Here is a 20,825-nt window from a genome sequence, read left to right as displayed (position 1 = left end):
TTATTTATTTATTTCGAGTCGACTGCTGCGTGCGTGCGACTACTGTAACATGAATGGGGGAGCCATGTGGCTAGGTGGGGCAATCCCCCAGCGCCCCAATGGTCGCACCGCCCGTGCGCCCAGTATGGTTCTGCATTAGAACTTTATAGGAAATCGTGGTTATTAATTTGAATATGGCCTTTCTGTCTTTGTCAGTCAGGGGTCACCAGGGCAGCTGTACAGCACATTTAAAGTGTTTTCTTCATACATTGCCTGTTAAACTATGAACTAATAAGGGCAAAAAATACCAATCTGATTGTTGTACGGTCGGGACATTAAGATACAGTTCGTGCTCATATAAAACCAGTTAGGTGGCAACCATAGGAAGGAAATGTGCGCAACCCCAGAAACATAACCAGGACTCTACTTAGGAGCAATGGAGGGACAAAATATAGCTGGAATGTTGAATGAGTGGTGAAGGATGTGGAGGGGTGAGTGCATATGAGTGATTGTGGTAGGTGAGCGCTAAGGAAGTGGACCCCTCCCCCAAAAGGCTCTCCTACAACACCAGCCTTTTCTTCTAAATGACAAGCACAGTTGTGCCTTGCACAGGGATCTTGTTTTATTAATGGTCTGCTGTAAGGGGACAGGGATAGTATTTTTGTAAATAGTGAAATGCAGGTATGGTGTCCTCTGCACCCAAGGGGAGTTGTTGTGTGCAGTGCTTAATTTGCTTAATTTCTGATATATTAAGTGCCAGGGCCCTGACCAGGAGGCCACTGCAGCTTGCACGACACTCTGCCCCTGTCATTGCTGCAAGAAGAACTACTAACCATCTCTCTCGCCTGCAAGTGCGACAGTTCACATTATTCCAGGTCCGCGGAGCTAAAGGAATTACTATGGCGGCAGATTATTAGTAATTTTTAATGTATATTGTATTTATAAACAACCGTTGTTCTGCTCATCTCTAAATTAGATGAGCAGCGCCACCATGTGGCAGACAGTCTTAAGTGTGGTGTTAACAATTATGTGCTGCTGCAGAGCACTGGAAACATAAAGATCCAGTGTTGACCACCGGAAACCACCAGCTCAAATTAAGCACTGGCTGTGTGGGGATGTAATATATTTCAATCCAAGCAGGTAAATTGAAAAGGTAATTCAATTACAAGTATTTTAAATGTATTACCCAAATCCGCAATTACCCATGCCTGCGTGTACTATCACAGACATCTGCACTATTTTCTCTATGCTTTTTTAGGTCTTGCCTGAGCCAGCGCATGCGCTGGCGAGACATTTAGTAAGCGGCTTCTCGAAGTGCTACCAAAGCAGCCACCAGCTTGCAGTCACGCGCACAAGTGCGCACGCCCGCTCCGCCTCTCCAATAACTGCTGCGCGCGAATCCCTCGCATGCTTTGCACAGAGCGGGTCATCGCGATCGCGATCACTTTTCGTTTTCACCGCGATCACTTTTGCTTTTGTGGCGTTACTTTTATGGCCACGCGGCCAATGCTTCTTCTGTTTGTGTTTACTTTAAAAATCAGACAGGGGCCGGGCAGCTTTGGGACACATTTTAAAGCGAGATCTCCTTATGTTTACTGTTTCACATATGTACAGATAAGGGGAAAAACCGCTTTAGGTGATTTTCCAAATGATTACACTAGCTGGAAAATACCATTAAGCGCCAAGAAAAGGGGCCTGGCTGCCAGGTGAGGCATGCCCCCGAGACCCAATTGACTGTACTGCCCATAAAATGACCCTTTCCGATCAGGCTCTTACTCCAGAGGTTTCCCAACCAGGGCCTTCTTTACAACCCGGCCTGTTTACAGTGGGGAGAGCAAATGGCAGTGCCGCGCGCACTGACCTCCTAACCCTGCGACTTGGATCTGTGTCACAACAGCCTCCGCGCGCCTTTGAGTCAAGCGGCTCCGCGGTCACCTCGCCGACCACATGTGTGCTTTGGTATACCACGGTCACTTCATTTCCTGGGAAGTCTAACAGCGGGGGATAGTTTCGGTCGACACGTTTCCTCAGTTACAGACAGGGAGACATACGGGTTCCATTAAACAACACGCTTCAAGGGCCCGCGTCACGCAGGAAAAACAGGAGCCGTTTGCACAACATGGAAAAGTTGTGAACTCGGAATTAGGGAAAACTACAACATTCGTTCCTGGCCATGTACTCATGATGACTGTATCCAGCCGCCTGCGTCACTACACGTGCGTCCTGCTGCAGGACCTCACCAGTCCTGCAACAGGGACATTCCATCGTGGTGAATGAGCAGTTTAACGCAGCTTTGGTTTTTATTGCATGTTATCCCGTGTCCTGAGCTGCACATTTTGGAATGATGATTTAATGTTGGCTAGATATGGTGTGGCAAAGAAAAGTTGAGGCTGCAAGCCATATTTATTGGCCACCTCAGGATGAGGGTCTAGTTATTTTTTACAAAGTGTATCTTAAGTCAAGTCAACTTTCAAGATTTTTGACTGGAGTGAGGAAAAGCAAAAAACACAAAAAAGACTCAATTTGTGGTTTCAGTATTTTCCATTGCCCTTTGTGATGGTTGCAGAACTTATTTTTACAATTTCTCAAGCATTTCGTCATAACAAAATAATTGGCTTGCTGGAATGTGATTATGTGCTCCAAGACAACTTTTACCAGAATCCTGAACTGAACCAAAAAAATATTAAGTTGGATGGAGGAGGCGCTCAAATGTGGAGATTAGAAGGATGTACCTAAAAATCGGGTTTATTAGTTTACTTCTGACCTTTCAAGGGCAGTAGTTCATTAGGCAAGTCTTATGAAAGTGTCACTTCATTAAGAGCGCCTTACTGCTTGGCCTGGTAACTCCTTCATCTACCAGGAGTTACCAGTACTGTGAGCAATTTGAGATCCGTGGGAGTGGGGGTTACCTGTTTGCCCTCTTAGAAATGATGATTTACCAGGTAAATGTGTCATTCCCGTCCTGATTGCCTGGGTTCTTCCTCATACTTCCTTCTGTTTCAGCCAGGACGCCAGGGCTTGCCTGGCCAGCCTGCAACTCCTGCATCTGTACAGTGGCAGGTCAGGCGGCTGCTTCCAGATGGACTGTCTTTACCCAGTCAGGCCCCATGACCCCAGTCCAGTAATGGACTCCTGCAGTGTCAGTCTTGTTTGAAAATGTTTACATGGATTGATTTTGCCCCTGCCCTGCCCTGTGATGGCACCTGCATTTAGCAGACAAAAGAGGCCTGGTCCAAGAAGTTACAGTCTATATCATAATTTCTTGGGGCCTATAAGCCCAGTTATAGGCCCCTTGGAATTAAGAAGCCCCTTCTGATGAGGTCCTAAATGTTTTTGCTGAGTTTACACAGTTTGACTAGTCTTTAGCGCTACAGCAGACACTGTTTTAACCCCTTCGGTGCCACGCCTTTTCCCCCTCCTGTGCCTGGCTTTTCCCACGCGGGTGGGTTTCATGACGAGATAGTCTCGTCATGGGCACAGCGCGACTGTGCTCCATGACGAGACCATCTCGTCATGGGCACAGAAGAGGTTAAGAACAGGGTTTGGCACCCTTAGGGCCACATGTATCAAAAATCCATTTTGCATTCCTTAAATAGCAAATTTTAGGTAGTCGCAATTTAAGGAATGTAAAATGGTTTGGAAGAAAATAGTGATTACCTAATAGCGATTTCTAAAGATTCGCAATCGCAGTTAGGTAATCGCTATTAAGTAATACTACTCAATTCGTTCCTATGGGCGCCAAATGGGTTTGCATTACCTAATTTGCGATCACCTAATTGGTTATCGCAAATTAGCTAATGCAATACCATGGGTGCACCGAGGCCTAAGGCCCCCCTGAAGCACCCAGAAATAAAAAGTGCACATGTAAAGCACACAAATGCCTCAGGGCATGTGTGCGCTACTCGCACTTTGAAAAATACATTTTTTTGCATTTTTCAAAATTTGCATGTGATTACCGCCGACTAGGAGTTGATCGTAATAGCCTTTCCTAGACGGACAGTGTGCATTTAGAAAATTCTTGGTACATGTGCTAAGGGAATCGCAATTTGACCCCAAATTGAGATTCCCTATTTGTAGTCGCAATTTTAGGTAATCAACATTTCTGCGATTACCTAAAATTGCGACTACAAAGCCTTTCATGCATGTTAAACGGCTATTTCGCATTCGCAAAATTACTGATTTGCACCATATACAAATGCAAAATTGTTTGATAGATGTGACCCTCAGTAACCATCAGGTGCACTTTTGGCCATGAAAATAAGATTACATCTCTACATTTTAATTGTGATCTGTGCAGCTTTTCAACTCTGATTTAAATTGAGTTATTGATTTAAACAAAAGAAATTAGGCAAAATATAATTCATTGAACCAAGTCGTAAGAATAAAACAAACTTCGCAACTTCACAATGCTGGCCTCTTTGCAAATCTTTGCCTGCTGGAGAAATTCCCAGCACTTTTTTTTTCTATCTCAAAAAAAGGTTTTCTGCATGTTGAATATCACTAACACTGTTAGCTACAGGGGTTTCCACCATCAATGTTATATACTATATAAGCATTGTGTCATTGGGGGTGAAAAGAATCTTCACAAAGTTGTCAAAAGCAATCCCAGTCCTCCTGTGTAAGGTCTTCAGATGACGTCATGTCATTGGGGAACACTGCTCCAACCCCAGACTTACCTTTTTGTAAACATTGTTTTCAGGTGTCTGCTGAGTCAAATTGGTTTAGGTGATGTGAACCAAGACTACACCTCCCAGAATGCAGTGAGTTGCTAGGGGGACAGCCCAGGACTTCAGTATGTGTTTCACACATAGCTTTTCACATGTATGTTATGTTATTTATGCTTATAGAGCACTCGATTACCCTAGGGTGTCCTGGCGCTAAGCACTGATTACCTGAGGAGCATAGGCCTAAAAATGGGAAAAGAACCACTGTTGTAGAACAGGACCGTAGCCAAGGATTACATGGGCAAGCAGTCACACTGTAATGTGCAGAAGGCGAGGAACGAAAGAGGGGTGCACGGGCATTTTCAGTAAGCAGGTTTGGTAAGCAGCCCCAAGTCCCCTCCCCCTGATGAGTATTAAAGGACAGATATAATTGGGGCCTTGTGGGACCTGCTGCTCTATTGGTACCTAAGCCCCTGTACTGCAAAAATCAGGATTGGTCATAAATCTGCTTATCTTAACTTCCCCTGTAGCATCTGGGGGACTGCAGCCTTAAGGCTCATCTTTGTTGTGCTGTTCAGATCAAAACGTCATCACACAACACAGGAAACGGTAGACATTTTCTGCCAAGACTTTTTAATCGTCCATGCTCTATTTTAGCAGACCCTCCCCCTAATGTAGACAGTCGTCTGCGTTCATTTCCCTTTCTTGAGCCACAAGACTCCCACAACTTTCACGTCATTAGTTTGGATCCTTGACAGGGCCAACTCAGCCTTCTATCCTGCAGAGGGTGATAGTTTGAATATTGTCAAACTGGGTAATAGTAACTCCAGATTTGCACAGCAGTTTCAGATTAATCTGTGTAACTGCAGTCTTGAGCGCTGTTGAAACAAGCACTGACAAAGCACATAGGCTTGACCTCTTTTTATAGTGCACGCACAAGGGCAAGAAAATCCGTGAATACACTGACAGAGATAACACACATACATGCAAATAAGTAGATTGAACAAACCACCTGCATATCTCCTTTCAGTTCACAGACGTGCCAACAGACTGCCACCCATGTGCACAGGCCAGCAGACAAACATGCACCGTGTGCACAAGCCAGCAGACAAACATGCACCGTGTGCACAGGCCAGCAGACAAACATGCACCCGTGTGCACAGTCCAACAGACAAACATGCACCCATGTGCACATGCCAGCAGACAAACATGCGAACGTGTGCACTGGCCAGCAGACAAACATGCAAACGTGTGCACTGGCCAGCAGACAAACATGCACCCACGTGCACAGGCCAGCAGACAAACCTGCACCCGCGTGCACAGGCCAGCAGACAAACATGCACCCGTGTGCACAGGCCAGCAGACAAACATGCACCCGTGTGCACAGGCCTGTGGGCACCCGCACACACAGACTACCTGGCATCCAGTCACCCATATACACAGACCACGCGCCGCGTGTTATGTTTGTTGGTGGCATAGGTGCTTTATTCAGGGGTAGGCTGTTTAAAAGAGCTAGATGTCAGAGTGGAAAGGACGGAATAAGGGGCAATTAGCAAGGAAAGTGCCCAGGGAGTGACATAACTTTCCCAAAACGTGTCTCTGTCATAGAAAACAAGCATTGGCATAGCCAATAGGTCTCGCCTTTGGGACCTTATAAGTGTTTAGTTATCCAGCACAATATCCTTGGTGCAACAACATCAAGTGTTGCATGGCTAAACACTTATAAGGTCCCAAAGGCGAGACGTATTGGCGATGCCAATGCTTGTTTATTGTATGCATTGTCTAGAATATCACTAGTGGAACTATCTGTAGTGTCCTTAGAAGCAAATTGTAGGGGGGCATACATTAGGCCGTAGTTAAACTGGTGGCAGTACTTTATGAGATAAAGTAGCCCCTGCCATACATTATAAGGATAATGCAACTCACTGAGGTGTTCCATGACCATATAGCACAGTGGTACTCATAGTACGGCCCGCGGGCCGCCAGCGGCTTGGCAGGCCTTCCTTGGCGACCCACGGACCAGGTAATGTACCCATGGCCTCCAGAGAGAGAAAGAAAGAGAGAGAAAGTGGAGAGAGAGTGAGAGTGGAGCGAGAGTGTGGAGAGAGAGAGAGAGAGTGGAAAGAGTGAAGACAGAGTGGAGAGAGAGTAGAGAGAGAGAGACTGACTGACAGATACTGACTGACTGAGACTGACAGAGAGAGACTGACTGACAGAGACTGAATGACAGAGACTGACTGACAGAGAGAGACAGAGACTGAATGACACAGAGACTGACTGACAGAGAGAGAGACTGGCTGATAGAAAGAGACTGACTGAGAAAGACTGACAGAGAGACTGACTGACTGACAGAGAGACTGACTGGCTGAGAGGGAGACTGACTGACTGAGGTAGAGAGAGACTGAGAGAGAGACTGGAAGAGAGAGAGACAGAGACTGACAGAGAGAGACAGACTGACTGACAGAGACTGGCTGATAGAAAGAGACTGACAGAGAGGCTGACTGCTGAGAGAGAGACTGACTGGCTGACTGACCGACACAGAGAGAGCGAGACACTGACTGACAGAGAGACTGACTGAACGACAGAGAGAGACTGGCTGATAGAAAGAGACTGACAGAGAGACTGACTGGCTGAGAGAGAGACTGACTGACAGAGACTGACTGGCTGACTGACACAGAGAGAGCGAGACACTGACTGACAGAGAGACTGACTGACAGAGAGATTGACTGACAGAAAGAGAGAGACTGACAGAGAGAGAGACTGACAGAGAGAGACTAAGACTGACAGAGAAAGACTGACAGAGAGAGACAGAGAGAGAGAGACTGACTGACCGGGAGAAAGACTGACTGACCGGGAGAAAGACTGACTGACCGGAAGAGAGACTGACTGACCAGGAGAGAGACTGACTGACCAGGAGAGACTGATTGACCAGGAGAGAGACTGACTGACCGGGAGAGACTGATTGACGGACAGAGAGACTGTGATGGAATTGGGGTCAAAGTGTGCATGAAGCTATGCAATGCCTCTTTAGATTGCTATTGTCTGCTAATAAAAATGTATTATCAAAAAGTGCTCTTTGTAGTTACATCTGCTTTTGAAATACAGCATTGTCTAATGTTTTGAAACGGATTTGATTTTTTTTTACTCTGGCGCAACCCCCCACTGACCCCGCCCCCTCCTACTGACCCCACCCCTACTGGTGCGGCCCTCAGTCACAAACCACACTGTAATTTTGGCCCCCGACAGAAAGTTTGTGAGTACCCATGATATAGCGGAACAAGGCCGAAGGTGACTTACAATATCATTATCATCTACGGCAGCTCGTACTTTATTCCATGTAATACATGGTAACACCATCACCTTTACCACAAGCCACTTAAATCCTTGTGTGTAGAGCTATTGGTGTAACAATAGCCCCTGCAGCACCCATGGTGCGGAGGGCCCCCGGGCTCCAGGGTGCCCCTCCTGGACTCTGCATGGGTGGCGAGGTCCCTGTACTTAAAGCTACTGACTGGGTCCAGGGCGTGGAGGGGCCCCCTGTGAAATTTGTAGGGGGGCCCCCTTAGGTTTCGTTACGCGACTGCTTTAAAGAATGGTCTGTTACGTGCAGTAAGTGGCAGTTGTGTTCATTTTCGTGCTTTGGTAGTGATGCTAAAGTACTAATGCACGCAAGCTGCAAATGAAGATGTATTCTATCGCTTTTAGAGTGCAGTGACTTCACATTTTGTCTCATTTTCTCCCATTGTATGCTCCTATACCCAAAAATGATAAAATGTAGCACATACAGCCGACAATATCCAAATATACCACATAAGAGACCATTACATTCACATAAAAATACAAAAAAAAACACACAATAACTGCCAACAGAGTACACTGGCCAAAAAACACATGCACCCAAACACAGCCAGGGGAGGCCTAGTAGCGGTTTATAACCAACCAAGAATAAATAAACCCTCAACAGAATTCTGAAAGTACATCCAACACAGCACATGCGCAAGATACAGCTGGTTATCACAATGCCCACAACACCTCATGATACACGAACGCATAAGCCAGAACCAACACACATTGGACAATATTTAAAAAACCATATAGTTGGCCAACGTGTTTCCAAATCTGCTAACTATCAAAAATATCCATGCGCATTTCTTTTCCGCGGGAAATGCTCCACTGGGTAGCAAAGTAGGCACATAGCGAATACTTACGAGCCTTAACCTTCAGACTAAAATCCGACAAAGCCTAATACGAATGAGCCACCAAATCGAAAACAGAACTTATTTTTTCCATCTGATTGTCGATAGTGACATTGAGAGGTTAAATGTTTGTTAAAATGGCACAATAAAAATCTCATTACATTATTAAAAAGTATTATGAAAACGGAATCAGCATAGAACCAAATAAGTATGTTCAGTACAAGAAAACATACTATTCCCTTTGTAGGACCGAAGTATCTGGAAATCTTTCAGTTCATGAAAAACTGAAGAAATATTAAGTTTGTGAAGCTACTTAAAATGTATTTATCTAAACTACACATGGAGTTACAAACTATTCTGTATAACCCTCGGAAAAGTGTAATTTCCAGACTATCAAAAGTGAAATAAAACACAAGCAGTGAAACCTTAGCTAAATGACGATCGTGAACATGATGTGTTACCAAACAGCCACAGAGTCACAAAGGATATTCTTTAACCAGAAAGCATCAATCGGTGGATACAACTTTCTCACAACAGGAATGTTGACAAGAACTGCAAATGTTTTCAAAAGTATTTGCCATAAACGGAGTGATATTAGAGAGAACAAGCGCGCGCGCCTCGCGCTAAAAGTTAAAAGAAAAAAAAAATGCGTGCAGCGCGCGCGTGCTTGAGAGAGCAGTCTGCTCTTGTTCAAAGCACATACTCGTGCTTGTGGCCGCTGCTGCGCACTCCCGCAAGGTGTATGCCTCCACAAGCACGAGTATGTGCTTTGAAAAAGAGCAAACGACGGCTAAAGGTCTCCTAGGCAGCGCATGCGCACTGCGTAGGCGAGACCTAATAAATAGGTTTGCTGCTTCATCACTTCCAAGGGTAGTGCATATGTCAGAATGTGTCCACACACAGGCTCTACTTCCTCAGAATCTGTTCTCACAGGGAATGGATAATCCTGGAACAACGGATGTCAGGCTAAGAGCTCTGAGCTGAGGGCTTTACGTTTTATTTTATTTTTAATGGTTGCTATGTAGAGGGCAGTGGCAGTGCGTCCATTGGGGGGGTTGCTCCCCCACCCCCGCCCACAGCTCCCTCGGCGTCTCTGAACTTAGTTTACTTAAGTTCAGAGACGCCGAGGGTGGGGAGAACTGACAATGCATGTCAGTCAGCATGATGGCGGTCCGGCGTCATGTTGACTGACATGCATTGTCGGACAAGCCAGGGACAGGCAGCACTGCAGCACAAGTGCGCATGAGTGGGCATGGTGAGCTAATTTTTAGCCCGTGCCCAGTCATGCGCACTTGTGTTTTCACTGCCTTGCGCATGCTCATAAGGAGCCCCTCGGTCTCCTAATGGGCAGGCGACGGGTGAAACGTAAGCGGTGCCCTCAGCGAACCCTGGCGCTGCAGCAGCGCCAGGATTGGCTGAGGGGTTGCCACTCCAGTGCTGACGTGCTGTTCCTGTTTCAAGAGGGCAGAGGCGCCAACGCGGACCAGGAGCAGAGGCGGTCAGGTAAGTTTTCGTTTTAATTTTATTCTCCCGTGCGAACCTCCCCCGCGCGACCCCTCCCCCGCGCGACCCCCCCCTCGCTCTTTGAAGAATGTTTTTGCTGCATTGGAAAATGAAATACATACTGCGCGCGGCTCTGTATTCACAAACGTGGTCTTTTTAAACCATCCTGCTTTCGTTTTTTAATGATATAAGCAATGGTCATTAGGTCTCACTAGGCGCTATAGATAGATAGTTCATGATGTTCAACCGATTGTGAGATGTGCTCTGTCGTAAGTCACTGCTTGAGTCCAGTTCTCCCGCTGCTGGCAGCTGCCTCCCCCCTCCTTTGTTCCCCCTCTTCCCTCTCTGTCTCGCTCCTCCTCATGTAGTAAAAAACCGGTCGGAGACTTCGAGAAACTGGCGTTACCTTCTCTTTACTCCTTTCGTTTATTTGCTTCCTTGTGAAATGGATCCAAAAAAGAAAAACACTTGCTGGAGTTGAAACGTAGTCTTTTGCTGACATTTTTCAATTTCTAAGTGCAGCCTCAGGGTAGAGAGAAATAAAACATTCAAAATAAGAAAAATAACGAACTAAAGCAAGGTGGCCATATTGATTTATTCACACCTAAACACATCAGCGCCACATTAGTGTTTGCCAGTGAAGCCCTACTTTTGTTGCCTCCTCGCTCTTTGAACAACCATGTTTTCCCTGGGTGGGAAAGCACACTATTCCTGGAGGTACTGAAATACCTGCTTGTTGGGTGCGAGCATTGGAAAACAAAATGCATACTGCGGCTCTGTATTCACAAACGTGGTCTTTTGAAACCATTCTGCTTTCGTTTTGTAATGATAAAAGCAATGGGCATTAGGTCAGCTCCGTTACTCTCACACGTTCCTTTCTGCACCCTCGTTCCCTTATGTCACTGTTTCCTTCTCTTTCTATTCCCCGGTTAACTGACTTTTCTCTCTTGCTCTGGGGGTGAAGGCCGATGATGAGAAATACGCCACGGACCGGACACCTGACCTTAAAAGAGTGGCAGCGCTAAGTGCCCACCACCTGCAATCACCGGTACATATTAGGCGCTATAGTAGAGTCTAGAGATAGTTCATCCGATTCTTGTGTGAGATGTGCTCTGTCGTAACTACTTGTCATTTGCTGTGACGGAGGAATGGAGGTGCGGAGACAGAGAAAGAGACGAGGGAGGAAGGGATACTGAGATGTAGGGAGGGATAGCAAGCAAGATGGATGTGACTGCAACAAGATAGGAAGAGATAGCAAGATAGAAAGAGGAAGCAAGATAGGGAGAGTGGAGAGCATGGGGGGTTGCGAGACAATGGAAGGGGCAGCAAGAGACAGTCACCGGGCAGTGTCAGCAGCACCCAGCCAGTGACAGAGGAGGGGAGATGCTGAGATAGCGAAAGAGATAAGGTAGGAAGGGATACTTGGATGATGGGAAAGTGAGAGTGTCACTGGAAGAGAGTGACGCCGATAGAGCAGCTTGCAGCCACTTACAGGTGAAGGTGGTGAATTCTGGGAGAGAGATAGGTAAAGAGAAAAGTGACAGTTCACAGAGGCACTTTCACAATTGCTTTATTAACCTTCCTGCTTTCTCAAATTTGCTTGAAGATGCACCATTTTTCTTTTCTTTTTTCAAAATTTTCACAGGAAGAGATTTGCAACAAACCCCCCCTTATGGTGGTTCGAGTACACTCGCTCGCAACGGTGTAGTATACGAATCATTTTACACCACTACTTTCAAATGTCACCAGCCACCCCTGGTAGAGGGGCAGGTTCCACCAATCTAAGCTGTCTGCCCGTGCCGTGCCACGGCCCTGCACCACCGGTTATTGCTGGCACTGGAGCCAAGGCCGGACTGCCAGTTTTTTGCACTGGGCATTTCCCCATGGTTTGGAGCCTTTGGGTGCCGGCTTTTAGGGCAGGGAGGCATTGATGGCACCTCCGTCACTTTCTATAGCAGCTCAGTGGAGGCTACAGGAGAGGGTGAGAAAAGTCAGAGGTGAGAGAGCGAGGGGAACGGAGAAGGGCTGGTTTGAAAAGCTTTTATCAGAGTTACCTTTGGTTCCTAGACCCTAGGTCTTGACCAAGTGATTACATTTTAGAATGATGAGGTCTAAACATTGACATGAGGTAATCCGCATAAACTGCCCAGTCCTGCCAACCGTCAGCAGAATCCCACCCAACTGCTTTCTGTGTGCCATCACAGCATAAAATAGCTCCCTGAGGTTCTAAAGCCAGACATCACTAGGAGTTCTACCTTTTTACTCCAACTCACGCCCTAACACAGTCTTGTATGTGATCTGATACTATAGCTGCAGATGCTTAATTACTCACATGCATGTGAGAATGGAGTCTCCTGGAGTGTTCCACTGCCATGGTGTGACTGGCAAGGACAGTTGGCAGAGCTAGTGGACTGCGCAGGGTGGGTGTCCCTTTCCCTGGGGAGGCATTATTTCTCCTTCTACTTAGCCATCTATTACTAGCCGTGTTTATCTAATAAAGAGCCAACAGAGAACCTGCAGTTTCCAGCGGGTTTCTACACCACAAGCCTCCTCTTTGGATTACAACCCTGGAGCCGGGTGAGAACCAAGGACGGAGAGATGTGAAATGTAGGAACTCTTAACAAATGTGAAACAGAAAGAAAAACAGGGGGGGGGGGGGGGCAGCCCCACCAGTGCCATCACAATATGTGGGTGCCCAAGAATAATAATAATCCACATTTGTAAAGCGCGAACAATCACCCGTAAGGGTCTCTAGGCGCTGGGGGCCGTCGGGAAGATTAAGCAAGCTATTTCCCAGAGTCACATGGTGCTGGCCTAATCTGCCGCCGACGCCGGGGATCGAGCCGTGATCCCCAGATTCCGGAGTCAGTCGCCCTGGCCGCGGCGCCACACCTCTTCCTCTCTGAACTTTGTGTAGGGAGAAAGAGCTGCAGGCCAGGAAGCCTCTCCTTGTCATTTCCAAGAGAAATAGTGGCTGCAAGAAGTGGTGAAGCTGTTCCTAAGAGAATCTGGTTCCACATGCTGCATGGCTGCCAAGGTATCAGATTGCTTATGTGAGATATTGTCATAATTTCAGTGTAATTATGAGTGACATTCAATCCGACACTTTCTCGCAAGCAAAACCAAACAATCAACTGCGCGGCAAGGAAGAAAAAATACAAGGAGTATGGTGCTGATGCTCTGCGTTTCACCCTTCTTTAGACAGGATGCTGAAGAAAAGTACCAGATAGCCTGTTTTTACTAGCAGCATGAAAGCAGGAGGCAGGTGTTGCTTACCTGACATTAATGTGCATAAACCAAAGTGGATGCCGGTTCCATTATCATGGGATGACCCGAGTCACCTAAAGTGGTTTATGAGATGTCCATCCATTTGAAAGATAGTGTTTATTTTGGGTATATTTTTTCTGAATGCTTTGCCTACAGCAACTTTGTATGCATAGAGACATCTGGCTAGCCTGAATCTGGTTTTAAAAACAAGCACTGGCAATGCCAGTAGGTCTCACCTTTAGGAACTATTGGCATCGCTAATGGTTTTTAGCAATGTTGTTCAGCATACTCAACACAGTGCAGCAGGGCTAAAGAGAAAAAAAGGTGCAGTGATGCAGCTCATGTGGCCACATTATTTTGTAGGTAAGGGCCAAAAAATTATGATTTTATTTTCTGACCCATGATGAAAGGGTAATTTTTGTTTTTCAAAGTAGATTAGTTTCTTTCATATATATGTGGGGAAGCAACACTGAGGGCTCCGGTGGGGCAAGCTAGATGGGCAGAAGCAACTTGGAAGGAGGGGGGAGAAACACTTGCAGAGAGATAGCAATGTGGGAGAGAAAAAGCACGTGGGTGAGTGAGAGAAGCACACAAGGGAGACTGCTGGAAAACACATGCACTCTTGCGAATGCTTAAGCAAAAAGAAAAAAAAAGTAGTCCTTTAAAAGCAAGCAGTGGAACGACACAAGCAAAGAGACAATGATCCATGGGAGGGACAGACACAAGATGAGCAAGGCTAGCCATTGAACAAGAAGCAAGAAAATCAGCGCCAATATTGCCAACCAATGGTATGTTATGGGCAGGCCTTCAGCCCACTACAAGCTCTGGTAGCTTGACAATAGGTCTTTTGCATCCACATAGCTATGCTGATAGGATTGATCTATACAGAGGTTCAGGAAACCACTTCTCCCTGACAACCCAGATTCAACATACAGCTAAGAAGGAGATGAACTATTTTCAAAATAATCACTAAAAATTACCCTAGGCCTGAAAGCCTTACTGTAAAATAGCAGGATGTGCAATATAGCTATATGCTCAAATAGTCAATGCATACAAGTCTCTGTTTACTACTGGACACAGTGATCGCCTTTTTTCCTAATAAGCTTAATTCCTTTTATAAGCTGTAGCTGCCGTTCCGGTAGGGTGTGAGAGCCTTAACACATTAGAAAGGTTAATCTGTGGAATAAATCTGAGAAAACGATGGCTCGATTATGCACCATCACAGGATTCCGGGCCTATTCCGGGAATCATATAGTATGCACAAAAAGCGAAGAAAAGAAGTCCACGTTGCTGTATGTAGCCTTAAGGTGTCTTGGTTATAGATGTGCTTGGCTGGAGGACGAGACGCCACCGGATACGGCCCTCACACAGTTTTTTACACAACTCTGAAGAAGCCCATGTCTGGGCGAAACGCGTTGGCTGTCCACTTATGAAAACCAAGCACATCTATAATAAAGCCACCTTAAGACTACATACAGCAATGTGGACTTCTTTTCTTCCCTTTTTGTGCCTACTATATGATTTACCTTGTATGTATATTGCCTCTGATACCCTTTGAATGAATGAACAAATATCTATCCATGTGGAACACTTGTAAATGATGGTTACCCAAGGAAAAATGCCAAGATGATTTTATTGTGTTAAGATTTTATTTTATTGTGATATTAATTTATTAAAACAAGAAAATAGAAAACCCGAACAAAAGCTGATATTTGATGCCAAATAATGTATCTTGACACAAAAAGCTGGTTTTTCAGGGCAAAATTATTATATTTTCAGAAAATGCCAAAATATATTGTGAAAATAAAATAAAAAGCTGGTCTTGAAGAACAAGAATATTTTCCGAAAACAGCAGGCTGGTTTTTAAGACCCACTTAGTGCATTGGTGGAAACTGACAAGCTGATGTTCAGGGGCAAAATATGTGCATTTTTCAAAATATATTAACGTTGATAGTTGTGGGATAGCTCATGCAGAATTTGGGACACATGGGCCCTAATTAAGAGCCGCACTGTACTGTCTGCATTACATTTACCTCTACCAGCCCCAGTAACATGCAATTATAACTTCAACCCAATGGAATCGTGGATTACAAATTCCGTGGGGTTTAACACTTACATTTTCCACCTGCTCTGAGCAGATGGTAAATATATTTGGGGGCTTCTGGGTGGGGTGTACAGAGTGTGTATTCACCACGCTTTAAGAAAGAAAACAAGCATTGGCATTGCCAATAGGTCTCGCTTTTGGGATCTTATAAGTGTTTAGCCATGCAACAGTTGCATAATTAAATACTTACAAGGTCCCAAAAGCGAGACCTATTGGCTATGCCAATGCTTGTTTCTGTTTATTACTGCTCTGTAGTAATGGCGGCGCACGGGTGCCACCATTACTACATAGAAGTAATAAACAGGATAAAAAAGCGAAGAGAACATCAAAGCAGTGATCGCGATCAAACATCATAGCGGCCGTGCGGCCGCGAAAGTGAGGCGCAAGCCCGCGCACATGCACTGTAGCTCTATGCTACAGTTGTAGCACTTTTTTGAGCCCTCACTAAATGTCTCGCCAGACCAGCGCATGCGCTGGGTCAGGCGAGACCTAAAAATGGTGAGGCCTGGTAGCCAAAGCCTAAAGCGATTTCACAGTGCAACATTACCACATGATAGAACCAGGGCTAGTGTTCATATACCTGGTAAATTCAAGCCAGGGACACTTACCACACTGCATCATTCAGCCAGAAATACATCTGGTAATCCCACTCTGCCCAACTGGTAACCAGGACCACACTGGTATCATTTAATTGGTTCCCGAGGACACTTGCCTGTGTGTTTGATCTATAGATTAGTAAGACATTGCTGTCTACCTGCTGTCAGAGGACTAAACATTCCATGTCAATGGAACCTAAAGCATATGGTGCTATCTGAGCCCGAATGATAACTCTGCTTTATAAGGCAATGCATATGCATATGATAATCTGAGAAACAGATTAATTGCCCAAATTCATAGGTCTGTGCCATTTTAAATTCCCCATTGCCACAGGACTGAGAATATATTTCGAAAAACCAGAATGTGAAAATGAAAGAATATGCACGTTAGAGGTGAAGGTATAAGCCTTGCGAGGAAAGGCAGAATGCCAGGTCAAACAGTTTTTAGGTGACTGTACACTCCAGCTTAAACAACCCCATGGAGTAAGAGCTGAACCTGGCAGATGAGGAGTCGTCCTTCAAAACGGCTTGGGATATCCATGGCTTTTTGGCAACTTCTTAAAAGAAAGGAATGGATATTTCACATCCGATTCCACAAAATCTGTAGTAGAACTATCAGTGGATGAGTGGGGCACGTTTTCACTTTTAATTATTCTGGTGGATGGGGTGAGGGCACCGCAGAAGGTTCTCTGGGTGACTTCTACAGGTTCCTTCGCCAGGGGCTCTGTTCTATACACACGACTCTTGGGAGTAAATCTTTTTTTATTTGGACTAGGATGTAGATGTCTATCATATATACATTCGGAAGCCTTCTTTGCGCTTTCCACTGGACTCTGGGAGATGTCAACATTACTCTCTGGAAATAATTTGATTACAGAGTCTTCTAGGTTCTGGTCTGCGTCTGCAAAACTCAAACTAGTAAAAAAGGGGGGCAAAGAATCTTCCTCTGTGCACAGTTCGATTGGAGAGGTAATCGATTCAGAGAGCCTGTTAAAATCCAGGCATATTGTCGCTGTGTTTTTTGCAGGTTTCTGAGATCCAGTCTTAGGACAAGCTGTGTCTGGATCCAGAGTCAATGCCTCTGTAGAGAGAGGAGAAAGAGAACAGAAAATTAATACGGCTACTGAAACAAGAGACCACCAAGAGCTAACCTAGCTCTCAGAACGTGCCTGCACTAACCAACATGCTATTGCCAGAACAGCTTTAAAAGCCTTCACTGTCCTTAGAACCATTCTAAACATATAGCGAAAAACAGTTTTTGACTGCACTGCTAGCCGCTTCAGGAACGGAGAACAAAAACTTTCTGTGTCCTTTCACAGATTAATAGAACATTCAAAGTTGTTTTAACGGTTAAAACCTATGAACTGTTTTAACATTTAGAATATTTTCAGCCCTCTGGAGACTAAGCAGAGGTTTTATGGTAACCCCAGCCCCAGACACAAGCATTAACTTTAGCATTTTCCGAGTTTCGTCTTCATGTGATTTCACCGCTGTCTTTCTTCATGACACATTTTTTGTTGCATAAATGTTTTAGGTTGTGTGATGTACACAGATGGAGCTATCCTGAGGTGGTGACGTCAGACGTGTGACGCAGAGCCGCTAATCTCACATCAGAATGTTCAGGGAGAGAGGCCAGTTGTGAGCAAGAGAAGTAGTTTGGCAGAAACCAGAGGGATCTTTAGTACTACAAGAGTTCAGGAATAGGACCTACATATCAGCAAATATCTTGCACAGTGTGTATTTAAAGTCCCACCCACTGCGCCCTTCGTGCTCTTTATGGAGAGGGCGCAGGCTGCCATTTTGCTGGTCCGTAGTGGTGGGACCACCTCATCTTCTGAGCAGTGCTGATTGAGAAGTTACTGTTACAAGAAGGGGCAGTATCCTGAAAGATTGGTAGGTAGACATAGAGGACAGTTTGAGTGCGCAGCAGGAGTAAAAAAAAAAGTATGTCTGAGCAAAGGGTTATTGGTACTGGACTTGTTTACTACCTTTGTCCAGGTATCAGACCTAGTACTCCTCCCCCCAACCCCCTTCAAGAGTTACCCATGCCAGGGGTAATCACCAACTCTGGTGGGGGTGTGGGGATTACCAGTTTTACATAGATTAATAAAGTAACAATGGAATGTGTCCTTCCATACCAAATGCCCCTGGTGAGTCCTCAATCTCACCTTTCAGCTCATTGGTCGGTCGGAAAGACCACGGATCCAGGGAATTGACACCGATCTTGAAATCCTGATGGGGCCGCTTCCATTCGAACTAAAGGGCCACGCGACATGATCCAAGCGTCTAAAGAAAGAGGTTCCCTGGGCGCAACGGGCTTGGCACTTAATTACAGAGATATTTTGGGGAATTCATGTTTGCCCCAGATTCAGCTGTGAGTTTCGGTCCCAATAGTAAATAAATGTTACAGTTTGAGAATTCAGATTCAGTCAGCTCAATGACAAGAGATTATGGATCATAATCTGATTATACGATATGCAGCTTGTGAAGAATAAACGTTTTACTACTGACCAGTATGGCTCTAAAATGCTGAAAGTAAGCCGGAGCTCTGTCCAGCGGGGGTTTCTTTATGAGGACAGGTGAGTGTCTTACAAAGCTGAGTGTAGACCAAGCACAGGCCTCTAGCGCATGAAGGAGCGCGGGGCCAACCCGCTCCATCCAATCCTGGCGCTGCTCTCATGCAGCATGAGAGCAGCATCTGGATTGGTTAGAGGGTCCTTTCCACAGTCTTCAGAAGGACAGCGAATAGGGCGTGGAGTTCATGGGAAGAATAATTTTGTTGTATTTATTTAATATAATGAGCAATGCATGTGCGGTTTGTTTTATTTTGGAGGGAGGGGTTGTTTTTATTTGGCCATTTGAGAGAGTTTTTTGTTTTTTTTAGCTTGGGCTTTCTAAGGAGGGAAAATCTGTTTTTGTTTCTTTTGCAGGTGGTGGGCATTTCTTGCGCCCCAGCGCCCCACCACTCTCAAAGGTCACCAGTCACTCCTGGTTCTGGCCAAACAATGCGCCATACAGCGGTTTACTGAGCTAGAGGGCAGATTTCCACTTATGCTTTATGTAGCGTGGAGTGGTGAGCCTCACGATTTCTTGGCCAATTCCTGCACAAGAAGAGAACTAATGGTCGCCTGATCAGGCTTCCACACTCAATGATAGTCTGCTGCTTAGATGCGTCCGTACAATTTCCTTTTTCTGATTGAATCTGTATTCAATATTTATGCCACAATGATCAATCAAATAAAATTTGGGATGCTGTGTGAAAGATGAATGTGCAGGAAAACGAACCAAAGACAACTTTGAAGCAAGAAGATGCTAAATATGTTATTGCTTCCATGTAATGTACTCAACAGTGTATACCAAAGTACAAGACAATACCATCCTAACTATCACAAGCTAAGGCCACCTCCTTCTCTGACACAACTATGCAGGAAATGCCTTTTATGAGTGGCAAAGGTACATCTTTTAACTCCTTCCCTTTGGGTGGGTAATTCCCCCCACAGGGGAGGGGGAGATCCACGGCGCCGCTGTGACTCACAGTGGAGCTGTGCTCATGACAAGCTGAGCTCGCCATGACCCCGCCCACTGATTAATTCTCTAGCACAGGCGGGGAATTTATCGCGCGTGGGCGGGCCACGGCCGTTAGGACGAGCTCAGCTCATCATGAGCACAGCTCCACTGTGACTCATGATGAGCTCAGCTCATCATGAGCATGGAAGGGGTTAACCCTTTCGCTGCTAGGCCTCCCCCCCTTGAGTTTTTTTTTGTGGCTATTTGGCGTTTAGGACCCTGCAACTTTTTGTCCAAATAAGGTCTTCATGCCAAACTTGCGTCCTTTTCTTCCAACATCATAGGGATTTTAAAGGTACCCAGGGCTTGTAGATTTCCCTGGAGGAGTCGCCAAAATACAGCGAAATGTTTTTTTTGGAGGGAAAAATGGGGGGAAAGTGCTGGAGAAGAAGGCGTCTGTTTTTTCCCTGCAAATTGTATCAAAGGGTTTGTGATTCTGAAATCACCATCTTCACAGCTTTCAGGGACAGGCAGACTTTTGTCAGAAAACCAAAATTTTTTTATACAGTTTTGGCATTTTACATGGACATAGCCTATTTTTGCAAATTTTTAAGTCGAGCCTACAGCGCTTGCACTGTCAGGCGATTTGTTGGATGTATTTGTGGGGTCAGACTCCTCCCACGTTTTTGGATAGGCTACTGTGTTTGTCCTTTAAACATCAGAGCCTGCAAATGGCTAATGGTGGGTGTATGTCCCACCTTTTTCGAAAGTTAACTCCCCTGGAGTATTTCCACGGTAGCGAGCAGCGGTGCGTACAGCAGCAGCTGCTGCTACTGTGGGAGACACGCTTTGCTCCGATAGCTCTTCAATCCATGGGTAAGTATTGGGCAGGAACTATCTTTTCAAGCTGCCAAATATGAAATAGCTTGATGACTTTCTTCCCCGTTTTGCCAGCATGCTTTTAATTGGATACCTGTACTTTGTAGCTCCTTTTTAGGTCTCACCTAGC

The 20,825-nt window shown here is 45.6% G+C and overlaps 1 protein-coding gene across 1 annotated transcript in view; it reads right to left on the bottom strand.

Annotated features, from left to right (window-relative positions):
* Positions 1–15,239: 15,239 nt before the first annotated feature.
* LOC146869342 (E3 ubiquitin-protein ligase TRIM39-like) overlaps positions 15,240–20,825 on the bottom strand; it is an 86,425-nt gene continuing 80,839 nt past the window's right edge. The window contains exon 6 of the mRNA XM_085651088.1: positions 15,240–17,390. Within this exon, the coding sequence (XP_085507214.1) occupies positions 16,828–17,390 (563 nt within the window). The 3' untranslated portion in view covers positions 15,240–16,827. The remainder of the gene's footprint in view (positions 17,391–20,825) is intronic.

The sequence above is a fragment of the Triturus cristatus genome, chromosome 1_1 (assembly GCF_964204655.1).
Source record: "Triturus cristatus chromosome 1_1, aTriCri1.1, whole genome shotgun sequence".
Classification (NCBI taxonomy): Eukaryota; Metazoa; Chordata; class Amphibia; order Caudata; family Salamandridae; genus Triturus; species Triturus cristatus.
The sequence above is the reverse complement of the archived record's forward strand: the minus strand, read 5'-3'. Positions and strand labels throughout refer to the sequence as shown.